This window comes from Pholcus phalangioides, unplaced genomic scaffold (assembly GCF_987345545.1).
Source record: "Pholcus phalangioides strain wild (caught in Gottingen) unplaced genomic scaffold, Ppha-v1.0 ptg000004l_1, whole genome shotgun sequence".
Taxonomy (NCBI): Eukaryota; Metazoa; Arthropoda; class Arachnida; order Araneae; family Pholcidae; genus Pholcus; species Pholcus phalangioides.
The window spans coordinates 20,699,430-20,726,289 of record NW_028301597.1 but is presented as its reverse complement, the minus strand read 5'-3'; the positions used below and the strand labels follow the sequence as shown (position 1 = coordinate 20,726,289).

General features: G+C 34.0%; 1 protein-coding gene and 1 long non-coding RNA gene across 5 annotated transcripts in view; one reads left to right on the top strand and one right to left on the bottom strand.

The window, feature by feature from the left end:
- LOC149086736 (uncharacterized) overlaps positions 1–6,487 on the bottom strand; it is a 69,551-nt gene extending 63,064 nt beyond the window's left edge. For all 3 annotated transcript variants that reach the window (XM_089231088.1, XM_089231091.1, XM_089231089.1), the window contains exon 1: positions 6,283–6,487. In XM_089231088.1, the coding sequence (XP_089087214.1) occupies positions 6,283–6,288 (6 nt within the window). In that variant the 5' untranslated portion in view covers positions 6,289–6,487. The remainder of the gene's footprint in view (positions 1–6,282) is intronic.
- On the top strand, positions 103–26,860 carry LOC149086735 (uncharacterized). 2 transcript variants are annotated; one of them, XR_016192516.1, is made up of 5 exons: positions 103–903; positions 12,593–12,737; positions 14,792–14,986; positions 20,770–20,845; positions 26,667–26,860. It is a non-coding gene; the product is annotated as an uncharacterized LOC149086735 (long non-coding RNA). The 2 variants fall into 2 exon arrangements; XR_016192517.1 differs by lacking the exons at positions 103–903; positions 12,593–12,737 and having other exon boundaries at positions 14,698–14,986.

Here is a 26,860-nt window from a genome sequence, read left to right as displayed (position 1 = left end):
GCTTTCAAAAAAGTGGAAGGTACTGCAGAAATCGGAGGGGTGGGAGGGTGAGGTGTGGTGGTGGAATTGAGTAGAGCACCGGTGGCAGCAGTACATGCGGCATTATATTATACGCGTACCTTCTGGAAGTTTCTTGCCCCGTTGGCAGAGTCTTCGAGAATTCTTGACTATCTCGAGGAATCACGTGATGACTTTTTCGCCGGTCGAGATCAAGTCGTGCCTACAAATGATGCCAGATGGAACATCTCGCTTGAAAACCCGGTTGGGAGAATGTTAATAAATCATTTCGAAATGAAAAACTATTCCTTGAATCAAGTACGATTGTTCATTTCTGAGCGGTAAGAAAGTTTTGGCAAGTTTTTAGAAGACGCGGCGACGCCATCAACTTCTCTCACTTCAGTTCAGTAACTGTGTAAGGATGAAGAAATCGTCACATCCAGGTGTTAACTGAGAGAGAGAGTGTGTAATTTCAAGCTATATTTTCCAAAGAGATCTACTTTCATCATAACCCGATAGATTTTTCCACTTTCAAATACCGAAGAATTAAGAATTCTGATTCTTCTGGCACGTGGCATATTTCTACAATCGATTTCGATTAAGACGTTTCTACTGAATGGAAAATAAGCGTAGTTGTATTCAATCAAGGACATTATATTGGCGTGAAACAGCTGCATCATAACAAATAATGAGAAAATGGCGGAATCGCAAGGTAATCAACGTCGTCATCATCGAAATGGAGAAATAGAGGTAAATTAAGAACAATCGAAGACACACGGGCTCGCTTAGACACCTGTCAATCATCAAGTTTGATTTCCATGAGCTGCATTGTTTCATGATTGCGTTATGAAATCTACGCTCATAATAACCTTCATTTTCTACAGAAGTTTCTCAACGTATTATAAGGTGAGTATTTCTTTTTTAATGTTTTAAAATATATCTGTTTATTCAGGATTTTATTCATACGCCATGCTATAAAAAATGTTTCGCCATTCAAAATATCTTGCATAATGAAATACATATATATATAGTAGATCCCACCTATATATAACGTTTTTCGAAAAAAACCCGCCATGGAAAACGCTTTAAACTGGAGATCTGGATGTAGTAAGAACTGAATTAGTAAGAACGTTGGGACCTCGGAAATAAATCGTAATAAGAGGGAACGTTATCTGCGGGATTCTCTGTAATGAGTACGGCAAAAAATATATGAATGTAATGCTTCAAATTCAATCGTTTTGTAAAAATACAAAGTTCTGTTTCACCACGAGTTAAAAAATTTGATTTTTTATTCATGCCTGTGTGTGTAATTCGTTTAATTTCTTACAAACCGCATTGGTAATGTTTTGCGCTAATTTTTTTGATAGTGACTGAAAAGAAAATCAACAAAAAAAAGGTTCTTTTTTAACTCCGTGATTCCCAACGTGATGCCCACGCCCCACAGAGGGGCAATATGACTTTTAAGGGGGGGCAATATGATTTTTTAAGGGAGCAATCATGATTTATAAAAAATCATATATGATGAAAAAAAATTTCTCAGAATTAATGAAAAATTCCTTTTTAGAGTGAAAATAATTTGAGAATTCATGAAAGTTCATATTTAATGAAGAAATAATTTCCAATAATGTAGGGCTCCATATTTGCCTCGAAGCCCTGGGCCCCGTTTTGGGTCTACCCGTTAAGACACTACTGCGAGAATCAAGATATCACAGTATGACTTATTAGCCATTGGGCTTCGTGGACATTGTTTTTGGCCCGAACTGTCTTAAAGTTTAAAAACTCATGCTTTTTAGACCAGGTTATAAGCTTTCCAGGTTTTGGGCTTCCTCCATGTGGGCATGTACTTCCCCCTTCTCCACCTAGATTCAATATAATTGAATTGATAGAGATGTCGGTGGCTTTTCTAGCCACCTCGTTGGGTATTTTGTCTGCTGTGGCCTTTGTATTTTCCTAAAACCTACAGTTTTACTGGAGGGCAGTTTCTAGATTTAAATCCAAAAACATTCATTTTTTTAGAAATAGTGTCGAAACTGTCCTTTGTGTTACTGGTACTGCACTTCGATACTGAGCAGCTACAACGAACTAGAAATTAAAAATGCGTAAAAATAAAAAAAGTATGTGGCAGGTTTTCTTTTTGCATATGAAGTACATACATATATTAGGATGTTTTTCTTTTTAAATGAATATTCACTAAGAAATAGAAAATATGCATTTTCAAAACATATCTGCTTCTTTTTTTTTTTTTGCATGGGGATCTTTTAATGCATATTTTCTCTTTTTTGGTACATATTTCGTAATTTTTTAACTTTTTCAGGATCTTTTGGTGCATGTTTTGGCATTTTAAACATGTTTTGGCATTTTAAGCGCTTGTTTTGGCATTTTAAGTGCATGTTTTGGCATTTTAAGTACACGTTTTGGCATTTTAAGTGCATATTTACATATTTTTAGGAATATTTCACCACTTTTTAGTGCATATACTCCGGGCTCTCTTACATTCCCAAGAGCTCTTTAATTTCCGTTTTGCTCACTTTCACCCCCCCCCCCAAATCAAAGTTGGGCCCTTTCCCTACAATTCAAAATATACGGTATAGATTATGCATTTAAGGAAGACCCTTTCTCAGCTACGTAGATACATAAAAAGAAATGAAGATGAGAATACGGAAACAAGACAATTGATCAATTTCTTTCTTCTTTAATATGGATGTAGGCTTAACATTTCTTTGCAAGATCAATTGAAAATAATTCAACGACTTTATTTCGCAATTCGCTATAAACAAATATTTTTTATGTTTTCAACACATCAGCTCTTCGACAATCACTTGAAAATCATTCGTAATGGCAAGATTCTCTTTATAAAACCATACCCGTTACGTCGAACTTTCGCCATGTACAGGGTGATTCCATTATTTCCCTTGCCGCATTTTACTGATGAACTGTTGATCGTAGACGCATATTTTCAATTAGAAAAAGAATCCAGACAGCGTGTAGAACTCAGATATGTCATTAATGTTGCAAGGGGTTGTATAGTTATTAAAATATAAAAATTGTTTATACGGATACCTGTTTCCAAAAACCCAATCTGGAGACACCAAGAGAGTTGTTCCCCTGTGTCTTATGAGGCCAACAAAAAAAAAACTTCCTCGTTTTCAAGTGGGTACCGCTACTTTTTTTCCGGTTTTGGAATTCAAATATCTCAATCAGTATTGTACTTAGAGACGAGAATTTTTTTTTTTTTGCCTCAGAAGAGACAGGATTTTCTTATCGAGTTTTTGAGGACAAGGTGTCCGTATGAAAAGAGTTAATTTTTATATTTTAATACCTATATGATCCCTTGCAACATGTAAGGCGTATCTGAGTTCTACACGTTAGTCGGATACTTCTCCATCTGGATGTATACCTCTAGGATGAACGGTTCACCAGTAAAATACGACAGGGGGAATTATATATAGAATCGCCCTGTATAGTACAGTACAGTGTACGCTATGCAATAATAAAAGCAGCTTTCTCTGCAATAAGAGTACAGTACCCCAAAACAGTGTGAGTCCCTTCTCCCCCTTATTCTCAATGCTATTAATTTAATGCATTCTTAACTAATATTTTGAGTGCATTTTTTGATCGTAAGTCGACGCACTTACTGATGATACAAAAAAAAATATATAAACACAAAATGTTTGTGATAGGAAGTCTCCAAATGCAATGCCGATTCATAAAACTGTATACCATTTTTGTAGAGGAAAACCTTTTTCAATAGGGTCGAATCTGGGTTGAAAAGAGAGAGAAAGAGGGGGGAAAAGTGTCTCATAACAAAGGAGTAACTTCAGTGACAGCTGTTTCTTTCTCTCCCCAATTCCATCACCAGGGACGCCCAAACAAGAATAAATAAATATTCAACCAATGTGTGGAAAACAGCTATATAAATTATGAAAATCATCTTCTGATATATTTTCCATTTTCCGTTTATGGAAAGTACCGAAAATTATTCCAGTATCGTTTTATTTTGAATGATAATAACGGATTAATATGTGAAATCATAAATTATTATCTAACATAGTTTTATAAAACGAAAAAAATCTACATTGAAGTCCATATTATATCATCAATATCATATTACATGTAATTTTTCCGTTTTAATAAGGAATTATTATTTCAGAATGAAACGTTAAACCGTTAAATTTTAAAACAATATTTTGTGTTTTGAATTTATTACGTCATTTTTATATTTTACTTCATACGTCAGTTTGTATTCGTAATAATTCAGTTTAAAATTTTAGTAAACCTCAAATTTTTAAGCGAGCTGTTTTAATTGGTCTTGTACCTTTTTAACGAGGTGAAAAACTATGCCCTAGTAGAAATATCATTAAAAATACTACTTATATATATATATAAAAACATTGATTTATTTCAAATTTTTTTTACACATATTTTGATGGATAGTACTGTAGCCTGTATGTTATCCTATGTCATTATAAAGTTTTACATATCTCTAATACTTAACTTTTTACAAATTTTCGAAATAATTCATTAAAAACAGTTTGCGCGCATGATAAAATAACATTACATCAATGTAATTGAATAAAAATTGATTCAATAAACAATATATATATAAAGGGAAGCTGTTCAGTTCATGAAATGAAGTCAAAGATTGAGATTTCATTGACTCAATTTTATTTAAAATTAAATTCTAAATTGTGAAATTCAAAAAAATTGAAATTTCAAATTTATTTTGAATAAGATTGAGTCGTTGAAATTTCAATCTTTTTGCTTCATTTCACGAACTGAACAGTTTCCTTTTACATATTTTGAATCGATTTTTCTTCTTATTGCATTGATGTCATGCTATTTTACCATGCATGGAAGCTTTTTCTTTTTTTTTTTTTTTTGAAAATTTGCAAAAAAGTTAAGTATTAGAGATATGTAAAACTTTATACTGACATAGGATAGCATATAGGCTACAGTACAATCAAAAATATGCGTAAAAAATTTGAAATAAATCAATGGTTAGTTAGTGTTTTTAATACATTTCTACTAGAGGGCATAGTTTTTCACCATGTTAAAAGGTATGAGACCCCTTTGCTAGGGTTTTATACAGTGATTATATATATTTGGTGGTTCATACCAATAAATTCCAGATTTGAAACTTCTTTCGTGAACATAAAATACTTCAAAACATTATTATATTTAAAAACATGAATTTTAATATATTTTATAACATGATAATTTTGAATTTTATTTTATAGGAAATGTATTCACTCTTAAGAAATATTGCACTGAAATGTAAATTATTAAAACTTTATACAAATACAATGCCACAACAGGCAAAATGCCCAACGAGGTAGCTGAGAAAAAGATGCCCATAAAAATATGGATGTCATATATTTCAAAAATACAGCAACCCAATTAAAAATGCAATTAACAAAATTTATAAACAATATATACACATGATAAAATATTATACAATGCCCATGACAGTTTAAACTAATTTTAATTAATATTCTTTCCTGAACCCAAAGAAAGGATTATTTATCTTATAAAATAAAATATTACTACTATGTTATATTTTAAAATATGATCATGATAGAATTTTCAAATTTGGACTTTATTAATATTAATGAGTCATAAGTCGAATATTTGCTTATTTTAGTGAATATTTTTTACCCATAACATGGATTACTTGTAAGTCGAGACACTTATAATAATTTAAAAATCGCACACACAATTTATCGGATTAAGAATACTATAAAATGCATTGAAGGTGACAACCTGCTTCATTAAGTTTTTGTAATTTTTTTTTTAAATTATCAGTTACATTTTTTTTTTAAATAAAGAAATAAATTTGTATAACAGGGTGAATATCTGAACGCATATGAGAATCGATTTTGTACCTTATAATTTAAAAATATCTGTTAATACAATTACAAATAATGCATAATATACAACATACTTGTATTCAATTTTTTGCTCTTAGTATATATTCTGCAGTTCCGTCTTTTTAAGGTACATGCAGTTGACCCCGCTTATAACGTTCCACTATAACGTTCGCCTGCTTGGTGCGAATTATTTTTGTGGCCTCACCCTCTAACTAATTCTCATTAAGATTTCCCGTTTGAAGCGTTTTCAGGTTTTCAACGTTTTTTCATGACTGTTTTTTTGGGAAACGTTATACGCTGGATCCACTGTATATACAGTAGTATGTAAAAGACAACGGTGGAGTTGATCGTTAAAAATGCAGAAAAATAAAAAAAATTGCATAAGAACGTATTAAATCGAACGAAAATAGGTTCTTACCTTCATTTTTCACGTAATCTTCAATTTACGCCCTGTATAGTACAGTGTTTTCATGAGCTATAAATATTTACTTTTTTTTGTCGATTTCTAGGTAATTTTATTTATTTCTTAGGTCTTAGAAAAATAAGCGATAAACTCTTCCGATGCGGAACAACAAACACCACGAATTTTCAATCTTTCCCTTTAAACAGTTTCTTTACAAGAGAATGTGGAATCGCTTTGATGCGTTACATTTGCTCCCTATTATATTACGACGAATGAATTTGCAACAATCTGAAGCCATTCTTCTGAGTATATATATCGCAAAAAAAGAGAAGAAAATGAAATATTTTAAAGAACAAAGAGAAGCAATTGAGTAATGGATTGCATTATACTCCTATATACAGGTGGTGTCGTTTCTATTTGAAAGACAGTGTGAATATTTTCAGAGCTCAGAAATATTCGGCTTCGATTTCCATTTTATTTAGTCGTTATTGCTGTTTTCTCTTCTGAATTTCTTAATTCCCTGGAGATATTTCTAAAATACAACTTCGACACGAATTATTGTACGAATACACTGCATTTATTTTATTTGCTATTTTGCTTTTAAGAGTTGCCATCAGAATTTGAATCGTTGATAAGAACGAGTGGCACTCACTGTATTTACATTCATCAGCTTTAGGGATTTTATAGTTTTTGGGGGACACGGTAAGGACTGGTACAAAAATGAAATTAATTACGCATTTTACATAAAATTTATATTACAGTATATATCTTTTTTTTTTCATTTTTACATATAGTCACATGGGATGACTTGGTGATTAGCGGGTCGACTTGGGTACATGCTCTAATTTTTTATTTTAGATGACGCCAAAGCTACTATGAATAAAATAGAGAGATGATTTTCCAGGTTGAGCTACAAAAGTGAGCCTCCATGATTCAAAATTGTGCCCAAATCTCTCATAATTATCTCGTCTTTTTTTCCACGCCTACATTATCATAACCATTGTTTTAAGGTTTCATGAAAGCATGGCAAAATTTTGTTTACAGAGCTTAGTGGTTACATGTCACAATCTTGATAGAAGTTTGCTTTAGTAGGCATACTTATTATTTCAATTGTGGATGATAAATTATCTAATCAAATGAATTTGTTAATCAATAGTTGTATGATTAGTGAAATGTTAGGGAATTCCGGAGTTACTTGGAGACAGTATTTTTTATTAGTTTCTCCAAGAAAAGGAATAACCATTGGGATAACGTATATCCTGAGGGGGAACTTCAACTAGTAGTAGTACTAATCATAGAAAAAAAAAATACATAAATAAACCCCATAAGAGGGAGTGAAGAGACAGCCTTTTTATGCCTGAAGATTCTGAAATCATTCTCCTGCACTACAAGAGATGAAAGATAAACATGATATGATGTTAGGCTGGGATTACACCGTAAAAGTTTCATAAAAGTTCATTTATAGAACTCGAAAAATACAACCAATAAGGTGATCGATTGCATTTACTAGAATGTTATTAATGTTCTTATTGGTTGCATTTTTCAACTTTTGTAAAAGTACATTTATCAAACTTTTATAGCGTAATGCCGGCGTTAGATTTCACTTGGGAATTTTATTTAATCAAATGTGAAAGGGAAGAAAATACTCAGGGCAGATTACTAAAACTTTTGATGATGAATATCATGCAAAAATATCATGGGGGGGGGGGAATGGTAACTATCGGTAGTCAGAGCTGAAAGAAATGAGATTTGGTATTCATTTCTGACTTTCTCAGAATTGAGAAAGATCAACTCTCCAAAAAACAAGCATGTTTTATGGCATGTCTGGTTCCATCTGACGGATTGACTTGGGTACGACTGCATTCATTTTTCTCCATTATAATAAGTGCATAAAACATGGAAAAAAACTTTTTTTTCTCTCTTTCTCTCTCTAGTGGCGCAACTTTTAATAAAATTTTTTAATTCATAAGCGAGATCATACAAAAAAAAATGTCCAAAATATTTACCCAAGTCACTCAATTTGAAGGTATTATATTTGTATTATATTGTCGAGGGGTAACTTTGATACCTGGGTATGACATGCAAAACAATTATAATTTATAAAATGTTATTCATGATAGTTACTTCAATTAAATTCATTTACATATTTTATTTCAAAATTTGATATTTTGGTTCATAATTTTAGTAATTTTCACATTTTTCTTTAAGCTGTCTGAACAAGGGTGTTCTTTTTAACTCATGATTCATCTTTCCACTCTTATGTTTGCTCCAGAGTTATTATGATCCAATACATACACAATATCTATGCAGTAGTCTACTCTGATGCATATAATGTCCAAAACAGACAACAGACAAAGCCGGGGTTTAAAGGGAGATCCCCTCTGACTAGGGTTATTACATGGAAAATATTTTTTAGCAATTTTTGCCATCTTGCCTTTTTAAGAAAATGCATTTTCATGTGACCGTATTTTCAACGAAGCTTAATTGAATAATTATTCTTTACTGAAATCAAAGATTACAAATTTTCCTAATTTTATAGATTATACTTTGATAATTATTTGATAATTATGACTATAAATACATATTCATCTGATATATTTGTTTATTAAATTTTTTCGTAGAATTTATTTTAATGCAGCACTTTGATTTGCAGAAGCGCTTTATTTCCCTACATTGGGGATTTTATGATTATTTTAGCTTGGCGATTTTGCTTATCTATGGCATCATTAAGTGGCGATAATGAGCGATTTCCAGTATTTTTCCCGTATATATATTTCGGAGCCCAGTTCCCGTGATTTTCTCCAGGAAATGTGGCCAGCCTGCAACTGAGTAAGGCCAGTATAATTTATTTTAAAAATTTCAAAATTAATATCATCAGTCAGCGAGTATAACCTGTGCAATTTAAAGTTGTTGGGGACAAAAATGTTTATGGGGACCGTGAACAAATGCTCCATTCTCGCATGCTAAAAATCAAGACCATCACATGATGTTTCACTGCTATATTCATCGATGATATTCAATACTATAACACATTAAATATTAGTATTAATATTAATAGCTCTTCTTAAACAGATTGCTCTCATCTACGAAGTGATTCAGATCTCTTGCTACAAACTTTGAGAATTGATAGAACGCTAGAACGCACCTAAAAAAATATTTTTCCGTCTCTTCGTCACGGAATGCGCAGCCTAATTATGAAGCATTGCGATGAAGATGTATTAACACGCATTGGTTACACCATATATGTTCAACGCATGGCTCGCTGGGCAAATGTGGCCCTAGGGGTCATCTGGTGTGCCCCGTGATCTCAAAACTAATTTTGTAAAAATGAACTAACAAATAAAAGGGGCATATTTAAAGGTCACGTAAGTGACCAGCGGCACATTTCCGTAACACTTAAGTGGCCTGTGATACCCTTATAGATCACCTACCGCTGATCCAACTTCATAAAAACTTGAAAAAAAAATCTTTTGTTGCAAAAACAGATGTAAATTGGTGCTGTTATTTAATTGAAACAAAATACATCAACAAAGAAATTTAATTAATTAGATATTTACATAGTTACAGATCACTTAAGTGACGTGTGCACGGTTCCAGATCATTCAAGTGACGTGTGCACAGTTCCAGATCATTCCAGTGATTCACAGCACACTTCCAGATCATTCCAGTGATTCACAGCACACTTCCAGATCATTCCAGTGATTCACAGCACAGTTCCAGATCATTCCAGTGATTCACAGCACAGTTCCAGATCATTCAAGTGATTCGCAGCACATTCCTAGATCACTCTAATTGAGTTGTAAAATATTTAAAGGTCCTTTAGTCACCCGCAGCACAGTTCCATGGCACTTTAGCCACCCGTAGTACAGTTCCATGGCACTTTATCCACCCGCGGCGCATTTCCATACCACTTAAATGACCAGGGGAACATCTACGAATCACTCAAGTGACCCGCGACATATTTACAGATCACTTAAGTGACGTGTGACACATTTCCAGAGAACTTAACCGGCCCGCGACACATTTTCAAAACAATAAAGTGCCCCCCCCCCCACTCTCCTTTGGGTTACGTTGGGTCTCGCTGGGTTGAGCACCTTCGGGTTACACGCTATCTGCATTAGCGATTAGGAACTCAGGGTTTTCAATGGGAGATGCATACACAATATCTAGAAAATGACCCCATAAAAAAGAAGTTGAGGTAGAAGAAGTAATAGGGAGAGAAGGGCAGCCATGCAACGGAATCACCGCGTCCAATCCATTTTAGAGCTGAAATGTAGTGTTAAGTAATTCCGCATTTCACTGCGAAAAAACGGACCTAATTCATCATGCTCAAATTACATCGGTCCTCGGATGGTTGGTGGCACATATTGCAGAAAATCCGCATAGGGAAAAAAGTGCTTGCTTCTGGTTAAGTGCTGTTATACATTTTCCAAGACCATCCCCTACCACCTTCACTGTTGTGATTTTACCACACCTCCATTCTATGACAAATAAATACTTGTTTAGTTGTGTTTCATCATTCATCACACTGTTGGGTTACCGAGAGTTTACAAAATTAGGGATTAAATTCAACGAAAATTAGGGATTTCAGTTTTAAAGGTTTTTTTTAGTTTTTAATATAGTTATTTTCAGATTCAAAAGACAAGACAAGGCCGTAGCGAGGGGGAGGGAACTTGGGGGTCTGCCCCCCCCCCCGAAATGTGAGAAAATGACCGAAAAAAGGGAAAAAGATGGCCAAATCTATTGTTCTATCACTTTGGACTTCTCAGAAATGAAAGTGGTCCCACCCCCAAACGAAATTTCTGGCTACGAGCCTGAGACAAGACCGAAGTTTGTTGTCGCCATTGTGAGCATTTTTTGTATTCGGGAAACCTCAGTCCCTTCCTCCTCCAATAAATTTGAGAGCAGTTTCTAGGGAAAAAAAGTAATACAGTCGACGCTCAATATTACGAACACTTCTTCTCGTCCGTAAATGAAGGTTACTGGGGGGGGGGGGTTGTCGTTATATCACAAAAGTATATTTTTGTATCATCAATAAATATATAAAAGTTGCTTAATAAGTTACAGTACAAAGTACCATACGCCACATATAGGGGGGCTACTATTCGATTAAAATTCGATTAATCGGTCGATTTCCAACCCTAGAAAAAAAAAATTGAAAACTAGTTTTGTTTGGTTTTTGGTACCTGAATAGTGTCTCAGAATTATGTAGCTTTAGATTAAGATGAACTTTTATAAGTATTTGTAATGATTCGTATACAGTGAAACCTCGATATAACGACACTTTACGGACCAATAAAAAGTATCTTTTGATTATAATTATATCGAGAGGTATCATTATCATCAGGTACCACCAAATTTATGCTGTTTCTTTGGCATTTTTTCTGAATTGGTGTTGTTAGTACCAAAATAAAAAATGATTATTCGCAGCAAAAAATTTCAATGATTAGTTGATGATTAAAATTCAGTTGGTTGTTTCAACCTGTAAAATAGGTTTATGCTTAGTACTCTCGTGTATTACAATTGTTTAACAGATTAGGGAAGATGTTCAAAGCTCCTCCATCTTGCAGCAATACGTGCCTCGCTACGTATACACGTTCAAAAGGGACAGCTATCTGACAACATTCTGTTGCGGAAATGGTTTATTTTTTTGTATGACCAACCTTCAAATTTTGTCAAAGACATTTATGATGCCATTTACAGTCAATTTTTTATTTACCGCTTGGCAATTGAGTGCCAGTGCACCAACTATGTATTAGCTCAATGGGTTCGAAATCTTACCGTGAAGCCTCGGATCGACTTTAAACAGTAGGTCCTTGCATAAAAAAAAAGGCCTACCTGACTGCAAAATGACGAGGGTACGATGAACACATTCCAAATCAAAATGTAGAACTTTATATTGTTCGAAGAAATAAACGTGTCCAAAGAAATATATTTTATGAGGCCATAATACACTGCATTGGCTTTCCAGAGATTTTTTTTTTTTGAATGGGCATTCCAGACACTACCGGGCAGGGTGTCAAAATCCCAGGTGATGGAAATATATTTGAAAGTGATTTTGAGTGAAATATATATATAAAAAATATCATTGTATCGCGGTCTCGAAGTATCATAAAAGATATCGTTATAAAGAGATTTATCGTTGCATCGAGAGGATTTTAACATTTGAATCTTGGCAATTCCAAACAAGGTTTGAAAATATATCGTTTCAGATTGCTATTTCATTACATCGACCATCGTTGTAGCGAGGTTTCACTGTACTTGCAAATGTTGCAGAGAAAGTATCTTTAATTTATTTATAGGTTATATTATCTTTTTACAACAGATACGGAAAACTGGCTGAATGAAGAGATATCGGTGCTTCTCAGAGAAGGGAAATTCATCTCTTCTCTCACGGGACCTCGAGCCCCGGTCTCTCATTTGCCGGACGAGTGCTCTACCAACTTAGCTGTTAAGACAGATATTAACAGGTATTAACATAGGAGAATGATGTGACAAAAACATGTCTTTCTACATGTCTTATATTTTTATTTACTTTTTTAAGCTTTCTATACAAATAATAGGCACAAGCATTATTTTTTTTCTCCACCAAATCACTGCAGGATTTTCAAAATCGAGATAATTCATATGTTCAGAAAATTTTGATGATTAGAGTATTCTCATTTCGCAAGATTTCCATGCAGTGTTCGCCAATATGCATCTAGATGCGTGATTCACGCCTCAAAATCTAATTTTACTCCTCCAAAATTTCGGTGAAGAGTGAAAATACTCCTTCAAATTTTAGGTAATTTTTTTTTTAATAATTATTTCTCACACTAAAAAAAATACCCCCCCCCCCCTCTTGCCACAATAATACCCTTTCAAATGTTGGAGAGAAGTGAAATTACTCTTCACAATTACATTTTGGGATAAGGCCGGGATTGCACTGCAAAATTTTTTTATAGAAATCCCTTTATACAAAACTTGAAAAATGCAACCAATAAGCGTATCTTATCGGTTACGTTTGTTCAAATGTAAAAATACACTGAAGTGTCAAAAGTCATGGGATACCTCTAAATATTGCTGTACTTCGCAGGGTAAAAGAAGGTCCCACACGATATTAAAAGGTATCCCATGACTTTTGGCACACACACACACACACACACACACACACACACACACACACACACACACACACACACACACACACACACACACACACACACACACACACACACACTTCAGTGTACAATCATTTTTTAAAAACATCATTATATCAAAAGATGCGCCACACACACACATACATAAAATCTGTAGACATTCTTTTCTTGATTTATACTATTATCAGGTACTTCCTGGCTGTTTTTAAAAAGCTCTCCGTCTCGATGCCAAGAATCCCCATGACAGCAGAAATTACGGTACTTATTGTATGTGTGCTTGTCACCGTTAGTATTTAATATTCTGTCGAGATTATTCCTACATTTTCAGAAAATTGCTATTAGAGTATTTTAATTTTCCATGCAGTGTTCGCCAATATGCATCTATATGCGCAATTGACGCATCAAAATCCAATTTTACTTCAAATTTCGTTGAGGGGTGAAAATACTCCTTTAAATTCCAGGGTAATTATTTAATACTCATTTTAAATATTTTAGGTTTACAAAAATACCCCTTCGAAATTTTGGAGAGGAGTGAAATTATTCTTCAAAATTGCATTTTCGTATATAACACTACTTCCCTGCAATCATTTCTTTAAAAGCATCATTGTATCAGAGGATGGACCGCACACAAAATCTAGACATACTTCTTAATTTGTATTATCATCAGGTACTTCCTGCCTGTTTTTAAAAAGCTCCCCGTCTCGATGGCGAGAATAATGTCCCTATGACAGCTGAAATTGCGGTACTTATTGTGTGTGTGTGTGTCCGTTAGTATTTAATATTCTCGCAGAGTTTAAGCCCACCCATAAAACGATTTCGCCTTACTAGAACGCAGAGCATGCATGCAGTGAAAGCATGTGAGCGAGAGAGAGAGTACAGTATGTATGTGTATGTGGTATGCAGCATGTATGTATGCAACTCCCTCTACTACGCCATCACCAATTCCCCAACACACGCACAGCCCAACTTCCTCAAACAACTTTCTCCTTAGCAACGCAATGCCGCATTGCTGCTGTCAGTGGTAGTCGCTTCAGATAGAAAGGCTATTGATTGCTCAACTCTCTCTCTCTCTCACTCTCTTTCAGATTCGCTTGGTCTCCGCCTTTTGCAGTCAAGTCTCTCTCCAAGACCAGGTGTCAAAATCCACGTCCGGAATGTTGCTTTTTTTTAGATATACCATCCCCTGAATAAATAAATACATATACATTAAAATAAAAGAATTATTTGCCATTCCCCTTTTCTTGATATTCTCCGAGCAAAACAGAGAGAGCGTTGGCCATTTTTGTTGATTTTTAGTCTCCTCTGATGATCAGTGTGGAGGAATGTCGTAGTTAGAATGGCTCCATTTATCTCTAAGATTTAGATATTTTTTTTTGTTATTGTAGATGTTGAAATTGCTGTTAGTGAGGTTAAGTATAGGATGCCCCCCCCCCCTCCCAGAATTGCTACCGAAAACCAGCAAAGATGGCTGCCAGTTATTTCAAGATGGCGGATCAAAGGGGGCCCCCGTTTGTAAGCCACTCCTTCTGTCACCACCTCAGCGCTGGAAGAAGCAGCAGCATCAGCTCTGGATCTAAAAGGTATGAAAAAGGCATTTAGATCCCTCCTTCTCTAGTTCTTAGAAATTGAAAGTGACGCGGCTTGTGTTTTCTTTTCTCTTTCCCTATCTGTCAACTCCATGTTTAATTCAAACGCTTTTTCCTTCTCTTTCACCCTTCTCTTTTACCTATTTTTCTTTCAATTTTCTTTAATTGGTGAGTAATTGAAAAAATTTATAATTTATTTATTTTTCGAGCAATGCTTTTCTTCTTATTGATGAAATCTTTGTTATTGTATTTCTCGCGTTATTAGCGGGTATAAAATTTTGAAGAGGGGGTAATACCGATATTGAAAATATTTAAAAATATTTACGTGATTTAAAAAAAAAAAAGAGTAATTTTTGTTCGGTGGATTTAACAGAATTTTGTGGGAAATTAAAATGGGAATCCACGTAATTGCAGTTGTCTCTATAAATTCATTAAATGTGTTTATAAATATTGTTCATAATTATTTCATAAAATCCGGTTTATAAAAATGGTTTATAAATTTTTTTTTATATGCCAGCGTTTCTCAACCTATGGTCTACGGACCAGAGGTGGTCCACAGGTAGACTTGAAAAGCTCGATTCTGATTAAAAGAAAATTATTCTGTGTTACGCAGCTAATATCAGTGATATTCGCAAAGGTTCGAATTAGGACAAAATATTGCAATTTAGTGGTCCGTGGGTTCAGAAAGGTTGAGAAACGCTGTTATCAATTCTTTTTCACAAAATCAAATTTTTTCATTTCATATAAAAAAAAAGTCGAATTCTAAAAATTGTTTTTAAATTTTTTCTTCATTTAATTCTGTTCATAAAAATTGTTTATAATTTTTTTTTACAATAAAATTCTATTTCCTAAAATCTAATCAACTTTTCGTTCATATATAGAAAAAAAAAACTTAAAATGAAATTTTAAAAATTGTTTATAATTTTTTTCTATGAAATTCTATTCATAAAAAAGTGTTCACAATTTTTCTACATAAAATTATAAAATTGGTTAAAAATAAAAATTGGTCATGAATTTTTTTTCATAAAACTCCGTTTATAAAAATAAAGTTATATTTAGAAAAACTGTTTATAATTTTTTTAATATAAATCCTGTCCATAAATATTGTCACACCTGATGCTTTAAAAAATTATTATCATTATTATATTATCATTATCATTATTATCATTATTAAAATTATTAAAAATTATTATTTTATTGGATCTTTATTACTCGAAACGAAACTGGAGATTGCATCATTATAAATTTCAATCATAACTCATTAGGAGATCAATGTATCATTTCTGATGCGAGTATTTATAATGTTATCAAAGTTTTCCAAGATAAAAATTCTGATAATTTTATAGAGTAAACTTTAAAAAATTCTGATAACTTAAGATATTGATGGCCACGATATATGTGATAAACCGTAAAGAAAAGTTACATTATTATTATTATTATTACTGTTACCATTGTTATTATTATTACTACTATTATTATTATTATTACTATTATTATTATTATTATTACTATTACTACTATTATTATTATTACTATTACTACTATTATTATTATTACTATTACTATTATTATTACTATATTGGTTGGATATAACATTTCTTCTCTCTCAACTAAGAGTCGATTCATTAATAATTCATGAAATGAAGACACAAATACGCCTTCATAAATTATAACCCGATATGAATGACTCATTATTATATTATCATTATATATTATCAAGAGGCAGCGGAATTTATAATTCACCTAAATCCATAATGTGTCAAATATTGATCGGAAACAAATATTTTTTGTTGTCATTTACAATGAAGTTTTAAGGAAAAAAATTATGGAATTATCCTAATTACACATTATTATTATGGAATTATAAAAACTATATAAAATATACATCGGCACATAGGCAGACACGGGGTGTAATCTTCCCTCCGCTCCCCAGAATTTTTTATTCGCATAGGTGGGATGGTGGAGGTGGAAAATCTGCTTTCCCCCCCCCCCCCCCGGTTCCCTATTCTTTCCCCACTCCCCCGTTGAAGATTCTGTATACAACACAGTGGCATCCGTTTCATTTTGTTTCAAAATATTCTACATTTAATTTTCACCATGGGGGGGGGGGGAATAACTTTTAATCAACTGTCAAATGTACAAGAGAGTAAGTGACAGCGTAATAACAGCTTATTACCGCAAATACTGTATACGTGGAATTTTCACTCTTATTACGATATTACAGAATTCGTGAGATCTTCATTTTGCTTCGGGTGGTTGTAGGGTTGCCAGATGCCCGTATTTCTAAATAAATGGGTCAGTTTTATCGAAAAAAATATTCGGAACATTTGTTTGTGTGTTCCATATTTTAATTTTCAGAAAAAAGAAGAATGATAATTTTCGAATCATTGACAATAGCTTGAAATTTTTTTTTCCCCATTGTTAACAAATAATATTAGCATTGGAAAAGTGATAAAATTTAGCTATCGTGGTGGCGCCATTTATTCAAAGCAGAAGTGAGCGAGAGAGAATTTTGTACCAGGGACCGATAACAGCTGTGTACAGATATCAGATATATTACATAATATAACCAATCGATTCCCTAATAACAATATTATTAATATTTTTTTCTGTAAATATACTCTCTCGATATATATATATATTATCTAAATGGGGCCATTCAAGTATTACGTAAGCAGATTTTTAGCCATTTTTGACACCCCCCCCCCATTTGTCAGCAAAATTTCGTCAGCAGCTTAGAAGATCTTTTAGTTTACGTAACCAACACCAGCTTTAGTCTGCTGAAGCTGACACAACCCAGTCGAGCTCGTAGGTGACTTAATTCATTTGTGACTTAGGCCGGTATTACACTATAAAAGTTTGATAAAAGTACTATTATAAAACTTGAAAAATGCAGCCAATAAGGCCAACAGTTGCATTTTCTAGAATGTAACCAATAACCTTATTGGTTAGATTTTTCAAGTTTTATAAAATGGATTTTATCAAACCTTTATAGTGTAGTACCGGCCTTAGTCATCTCATTTCTGTGTTTCATATTTACGCAGATGGGAAAGATAATCTTCTAGAATGTCCACACTGTTCAGTTTGATGTCCCAGTCTTGTGCTGAAAAAAAACCCTCTGTGTATAAAAACACAGGTTTTTTTAATGCATTTTCTATTAACTGGGTCAGTCATTTTACATCAAATGATTCAGAAAATTTCAGAAAGATATGTGTATGTACATCTGGAAAAAGATTCCGAAGTGTACAGGAGTTAATCGTACTCGAATGACATTAATCCTGATGATGATTGGCACAAAAATTTAGCTCATGACGCTGCTGTTTTATGTTAACACGTGCATTCACGTCAACGAAAATGTTCGTTAGTCGAGGAAGAAAAATCACGAGAAAAAAGTATTCGTTAACCGAAAATTCGTAAGCCGCATCATTCGTAAGTCGAGGTATCATTGTATATATACAGAGTGGCTTCAAAGTTGTGAAAAATTCGAAGGTCACACACACAAAATCAAACCTATTTTTACATTGGAAGCATTATATAGCCATAGTAGGATGTTCCAAATACCAAAAAAAAACAAAACAGAAAAGAATGCAGATAAAATATACAAAGATTTATTAAGCAAAAACAATTTACAAATGCAATTACAATTGTTTAACAGATTAGGGAAGATGTTCAAAGCTCCTCCATCTTGCAGCAATACGTGCCTCGCTACGTATACACGTTCAAAAGCGACAGCTATCTGGCGCGGAAATGGTTTATTTTTTTGTATGACCAACCTTCAAATTTTGTCAAAGACATTTATGATGCCTTTATACAGTCAATTTTTTATTTTCCTGCTTGGCAATTGAGTGCCAGTGCACCAACTATGTATTAGCTCAATGGGTTCGAAATCTTACCGTGAAGCCTCGAATCGACTTTAAACAGTAGGTCCTTTCATAAAAAAAAACGGCCTACCTGACTGTATAATGACCAGGGTACGATGAAAATATTCCAAATCAAAATGTAGAACATTGTTCGAAGAAATAAACGTGTCCAAAGGAATACATTTTATGAGGCCATAATAAAAAGAGGACCATAATACACTGTATTGGCTTTCCAGAGATTTTTTTTTAATGGGTATTCCAGACACGACCGGACTATATTTCAAGGTGTCAAGATCCCAGGTGATGGAAACATTACTTTCTGCTCTTGTCTATTTATTCTGCGGTTGTGTGAATTCCGTTACAATTCAATTCTATTGCATTATTTATTCTTGCACCATGACTTGAATTAAATAAGTTCGCCCCCACACAATCCCCCTTCCTTTATTTTCACACTTTTTCAAAGAGGAGCAAAAATAAAACCGTCTAAGGGAATATCCAGCATTGAACGGGGGAAATAAACTTTTTTCTGGAATTATTATGAATAACAATTACGTCAAGAAATTCTTCATGCGAATATCGTTAATAGAAACATTGCTTAGCTCTTTTCTTTTACGGAATTTTTAGTCGGTAAAATAATTTCGTTGGTATGGTTCTCCTTTTTCTGACTGTTCGAAATCCCAGTCTCTTGCCTTGTCGTACGAGTGGCGTCAGTGGTAAGACTCGTCTTCCACTATGAAGGTTAGCATAAAAATTCACGGGTTCGAATCCGGGCAAGAACATCGGAAACAAGTTCTTTACCTACCGATCCTGGGGCGACCACCGATGGATGGAACCTTCATTTCCCACCCGACTGCACTGGTTGGGCATTGCCATACGGCGATGTATGACCGGAGTTGGTGTACGGTAAAGTAGTCTGTTCCGATCTCCCTGCAGAAAGCAGGCAGACTTTCAACACGATATTTACATACCATGAAAATTCAGGAAGCCGACATTTAGCCCCTTCAAAATATGGTGACAGATGGCAGCACCAGTAGAACACGAAACACGCATAATTCTGACAATGTGAATACGTATAGGAGTCATGCATACACTCAGAACACACATTCCGGCATGTACAACTGCTTAGAAATTTCGCAGAGGAATGTGTACCAGGTGCATTTACGGTTAAATAGTAGTAGTCTCTTGCCTTCAAAACAACTAAATACCTTTTTTCAAACAAAGATGGGCGTTTAATCGGAATATTTTGTTAGGGTTACTAGACTTCTGCTTTGGGAAGACGTCCTCCTTATTGATGTGATTTCAAGCGTCTTCCTAAGTTTTGTATGGCCGTTGTTTTGCACGCTCATAGACCAATAGCCATGAAAATTCCCAGAATATTTTTTTCGCTTTTTTTTAGTGGTTCTGTTTTACATTGGAGAAACAGAACCGCTATTGGTGCGGCCGGTTTTATTGGTCATAATAGTGGCGTCATCTGTTGTGAAAACTTAGAGAAGTGACGTTACTAAGGGTGCATGCGCAAGCGTCCTCCTTTCTCATTTTCCGAATCTGGTAACCTGGTATGTTAAAGAAACCTAACATTGATGGCGCGCGTGTTATATTTTTTTTTGTAGGTGCTGCCATCTATTTTACAGATCCGAAGAGAGAAGTAAAGAATGATTAAATAAATAATGCATTTTTTGTCGTGGGTATGCTTCAAATGTGGCGAGATCTCATTTGTGAGGTTCTGAGGTACTGAGCTTTTTGAAGCTATGAGATCATGGCCAGTGTCCAAAATTTAGACACTTCATGATTTGGACAACCATTTTTTCTTTTTTTGAATCGGTGAAAGTCAGACATTCGGACATTGACCACAGAATTCATACCTTAAAATACAAACCAATGTCGGTGAATTTTTTTTTCTTTCCAAATGACTTACAGGAGCCTACAGCAGGGTTTTCTGAAGAAACTGCTCTCTTTCCTACAAGTCAAGCCTCACGGTCACTTCGCACAGAAAGTGAGTCAATTTCAAAAGATTTCATTCTAGAGATTATTTCTATTTAATGTTGATTGTATCTACAGTTGCATCACCTACATAAAAAGAAATAATAATAATAAGTGTGTGTGCGCGTGCGTGTGTGTGTTTTTCAGACTTTTTCTTTTCAGACTCCATGCTTAATATTTTATCTTCAACCACAGAGCACATGCACATTTGGGGAAATAGTTCTAATTCAAAATAAGCTCTGAATAAAGCATGTTTCTATCAGATAAATCTGATTTTGTAAAACATTCAAATATGCGTGTGTATAAAACGAAACGAGAAAATTTTAACACTTACTCGTTACTTTTAATTGTTACAATAGTAAAAATCTGAAATTGAATGTAAAAGAACTCGTTAATAATTATTTTTTTTTTACTATTTTATTTTTATACCATTTTCATATTTATTATTCTATGAAAATTTGTGTTTATCATTTTATTACAATTTATATCTATATTTTTAAATTAATTCATATATTTACGCATATCTTCTTGTATTTTTGCAAAAAAAAGATACAAAGTACGAACTGATACAAAAGACAAAAACAGAATAAAAATACTGGTACAAAAAGACAAACAAAAAACACATATAAATACATAGATTGGGAACATTCACTCTGTGACCCAAGAGACTAGGGTGTCCTTCGAGGTAGGTCAACAAAAATAATTTATAGAATAATATATTATTCGAAATGAATTTATTTCGTAATTTCTTGTCTATATCCTGCACCGTTACAACGAAAACTATTTCTATGGCACCAACGGCACCTACGAAAGTTACGCGAACTGGTCTTCATTTCTGGGGCGTAACATTCAGGGCCGTAACTAGGAGACTTTTGTGTTATTTTGAGCACGGGGCAAACATGATTTTGCCGTCCCTACAACATTAAAATTCGATCATTTCACAAAAGTGTTCATTTTTCCCACTTAAAAGTGCCACCCCCCCCCCTAAATTTTCTGACCGGGGCAGTTATCCCCCCCCCCCCCCACCCAGCATTAGTTCTGGCCCTGGTGGCATTATCATTGTGTATTAGTTTGTATTGCAAATTTACAAGAAAGATGCTTTTAAAAAGATCTCAGCCTAGGATCCCGCTAAATCCCGATTGGTCATGATTGGTCAAGGATACCCACTTTAGAATGTGGGCCCCTTGAATATCCCTTCCCTCATAATCGAAAGGATGAACAAAAATTAAAAAGAATTTTGGGAATGAAATTTTTCTTCCAGTTTCGATAATAAAAAAAAAATATTTGTATTCCTTACAGAGTAGGAAACAAACTTTCCTTGTGGACAGCCCGTGGCTTATACAGTGGATCCCGCTTATAACGTTTTCAAAAAATCGTCATGAAAATATGTTGCAAGCGAGAAAACGCTTTAAACGGGAAATCTTATTAAGAATTTGCTTGAGTTAGGACCACAAAAATAAGTCGTACTAAGCGGGAAAACGTTGTAAGTGGGAACGTTATAAGAGGGACCGACTGTATATAGAAAATTACGGTAATCAGTTAGTGAGTAGTGTATATAACATGGAAAAAATAGTGTATATAACATATGAAAAAAAATGAATGGTCAAGCTGAGTAAAAAATGGAAGAGGAGTCGGTCGTCCATCGATGACAGTTTCAGTCGATCGTCGCTCATCGGGCCGCAAAAACATCAAACGCCGCAAGGTAAGTGAAAAGAAAATACATTATAGGTATATATTCATTTATTTAGAAAAATGAGCTGACACGGTTGATTCATCTATCTGCCGCACAATTATTAACCAGATAATTATTTTAAATCTTGACCATAGGCGCAATATAATATAAACCAATAATATCCCAAGACCAGCTGACGCTGAATATGTAGATAAGCTAAACTAGCTATATACAGCAATTACAGTCGTCCCTCCGTATTCGCGTACGTTCGAGAGGAGGCCGCGAATAACACAAACCCTAAAATTTTGTTCTTTAAGACATCTCATTTTTACAGTATCTGCTTGTTGTGGAAGAAGTAGAGGCGGGTCCACAGTGAGTTAAGGCTTTTTTTCTGAAAACAACATAATGTCTGTCCGTCGTTTCTACTAAATTCCAGTTAAATTGTTAGAAGTTTCAGTAGCCTACAGTAACAAGGCTCCCTTCATCAATTTTTGTGTATGTGAAATACGTACTACAGATGGGTCTATTCCATGGAAATAAAACATTGCCGATTTAAACTTACGAAGCCCCTTTACTATGTTGCTTATAATGAAGTTGTCTTCTTATTCTCAGGGATTTGCAGATTAAATAGTGTGCGGCTATAGTGTGCAATTTATGCAGTACATAACTTGCATACCTTTTTTATCGCACCCACAGAAAAACAGCACTTTCTACATAAGAGACATGTGGATCCAGGGCTATATAATAGCAGGTTGTAGCTACAGAAATAGCTGATCGAATTTTACGTTATTATTTCTTGATATATATTTGACTATAGACTCATTGATGCCGAATAATGAGAAACTGTAACAACGATCCTAATTTTTGTCAACAATCTTTTCACTTTTAGAAACATTAAAACAACACTCTTGTGTAAATATTTTCAGAGGTACCAGAAAAACCCTTTAGGAGAGATTCTTTAAACGTTTAACAACTTATATTTTGCTCCGATACCAAAAATTATTACCTCCACAGTGTTTTCGAAAAAAACTGAGGAAAATACCGTTAATATACCGAGGGCCGACTATACGTAAATTATTCAATACAACAATAATTTATTAACCAAAACTCTTTTTGGTTTTTAACCCATTTTAACGACGACTTTGATTTTTTTTTAAACAAAAAATAATGAGTGGAACCACTTCCACCATTTACTGGCAAAGAAAAAACTTAAAATTTAGAATGGCAAATTTTCTAACCAACCGGCAGTCCATTTTTATGTGTGCTATAGATGAATCAGCCTGAATGTACTATTCAACTTCTGTATGATGTTGTATCTTGCATGTGGCATGAATATACGATATGCAATTTTTTTTCAGCTTTTTTTATCAAATACAGTAAGTACATCAATGAGTTCAAACACTGTTTAGCTTCTTAGAAGAAACCTATATTTTTCATGATTATGTTCCACATAAATATGTGCTGAGGGAGAAAGAGGTGATGGTAGTGATTTCCTTCCAGTTTGACTATAAAAATTCGAGAAATCGAGAGATTTTTTTGGAAAACAACCATAATTAATATTATTATGGAAATGGTGGCAAATATTGAGTGAAAGGCATAAGGCCCATGAGCCTAATACAAGTTTATGCCTATGAGAGACTTTGATGGGGGACTTCTATATTCATGTTCACGTAAATTAATAGTATAAAAAAAATAAATATAAAGGATTGGTCTTAGTCCCACAGCTGCCTTAACTCTTAGGCCATAAGTAATGCACATGATACTTACATGTCTCAAATAAGATTGATCAAGAGCTTCTTTTTTTTTTTGGCATTATAAATAATATTATTGTTCGCTGAATGTGCCAATAACATTCAATAGCGACGAACCACAGCAAGGCAGTTCCAGCTGAGCTGATTCATAAATATGATCACACTCTCACATTTCAAGAAACAGTAAACCCTACGTAAGCACTTTCTGACGATGGCAACCACTATAGTTGGTAAAACGTTGAGTGCAAACTCCATTATACGAGGGCCTTGTAGATCGAAAACATGATCTCTTTTAAGTCAAGAAGAAAATTCGAGATCAAAAAATCAATATGATCATTCGTTATATTATAATGATTGATAATTCATAGATATCATCTTGGTAATTGTGTACTACAGCGTTTCTCAACCGATAGTCCGAGACGATGGCATAGGTGGCCCTCACGCAGACTATGAAATTATTCGCCCGCTGTAGTTGACATTAGACATATCCCCATATGGGTTCAAATAAAATTATACCTTCATACTTAGGTTCACCATACATCATCGAGGAGAATGTCGAAAATTGCGATATTAAGTTCGAGATATCACTAAATGTTTGCCAAAAGTTGATATTTATTGCTTTAAATGCAATTTGCTAATTACTGCTGCAATTTCTGAAGCGTATAGGAATAAATGGCTGCTGCGAATCGCAGTTAACAGAATGTACACTATTTTACGAAAAATATTCAAATGAGCTGACGATCATTTCGCTGAGAAAAATACGATAAACTGGGATCTCAAATAATAATTCTTAGAATACATGATACCGCCGATTGTCATCAAATTCATCATCATTCCCAAAAGTAGGCAAAAAGACCGTTCGTAATTAAAATTGCTTTAAACCTAACATAAAAACTTTAAACCTGACATATGTGAGAGGAATATTTATCATTTTTGCCATTATTATCATAATATAATTTATATTATGAAAACGCTGTGCGTATTACGACTTTAGTAATTATTGCAAATTCAAATAAGTGTCGTGGAAAAAACGGGAGAAATGTATAAAAAAAATCGGAACAACGAAAATTACAGGTATGTCCCGTAATACGGGACACAAATGGTCCGTCAAATTGTTTCAGACATTTTACTGGTCCTTGTTTTTAGAAAGGTTGAGGAAACACTGGTGTAGTAGTATAGAGATGGATGTTGAATTTTTGCTCGGCCAAGATACATGAAATCAATAAGCTTTCTGGATATTATGCCGAGGTAAACAGGAAAAAAAGTGTCATTCCCGGTGGAGAGAAATTACGCTTTTTTCCTGTTCACCTCGGCATAATATCCAGAAAGCCTATCGATTTCACTGGTGTAGTACGTTCGATAATAACCAGTGCGTACTTGGCTCTTATTCTGTGAACCAAACCATAAAACTAAAAATAGAGGGGGGTCTACAAAGACCCTTTTATTGCCGGACGTTTGCGTAAACAGCAGCGTCATTTAAATTTTAGATTTTTATCCATTTTTATGCTTGTAATTCAAAAATATTTTATAAATTGTTAGTCGAGTTAAATAACAAGCCGCGAGCCGTATGAAAAAAAAAAAATTCTTTGGTCGTATAAAAAGTCCACGGGCAGCCATTTTGTGATCCTCAATTTAATAAACTCCATTCAGAAAAAAAAGAAAAATGCTGGTTGAAAATTTTTTATACGATATCGTTCAATCTTCCCCGATGAAAAGATCACAGACACGTAGTTTGTTTAGTACAATTTTTAAAAAGTTTTCCCTAAGAATAAGGAGACGACGGAATCTTTTACAAAGTACACTCTTTATCGTGATTTATATATCTTACGCCATTTTTTTTTTCTTTTCTCGGCTCAAAAGAGAGCTCTTAAATATCATCACCTTCTAAGGAAAATAAAAAATGAAATATTGTGTCTGGGAGGTGATAAAAAGAAAAATAATTCTGTGTTGGTTTTACAAATTGCGACATGGAAAAGTGTGGGTGTTGAAAAAGAAGGCGAAAGAGAGTATTTACTGTAGGTATAACCATTGGCCCTATCAATTTTCCTCCGTCTGAATCTCAATTGCCTCCTGTCTTAGCGAACCGACGGCTGCTGCTTCATGATCAAGACAAGGGCATCAATCAAAATGAAGACGTTTGCGACAAATCACGTCTAGCAACACTTTACACGTTTTTGATGAATGAGTTCCGATTATTATGACGCGCCTTCCGAAGCTTTACTTTATATATTTTGTATCGTAAAAGCACTAACGTTTTACCCTCTTCATTCTTATGTTTCGTAACTTTGGTATTCCGTTAAGTATTTTTGTGTATCTTTATGTTACTTTCCCTTTATAGATTTTTTTTATTTTATTTGTTTATTTTAATTCTTATATGTTTATTAATTTCTTGAATGCCATTTTGTTTTCAGGTATATCAGTATGCACAAATTTTAAGAATTAAAAGTATGCATATTATATGAAAGGAAACTTGCCATTCAAACAGATACCTATACAAGCTTTCCCGAATTGTTTGCACAGCAGATATCTCTGCAACCGTCGACTTAAAAAGCACACTTCAATTGTAAAAGTTTTTTTACAAAATAACGTGCCGTTACACTAAATC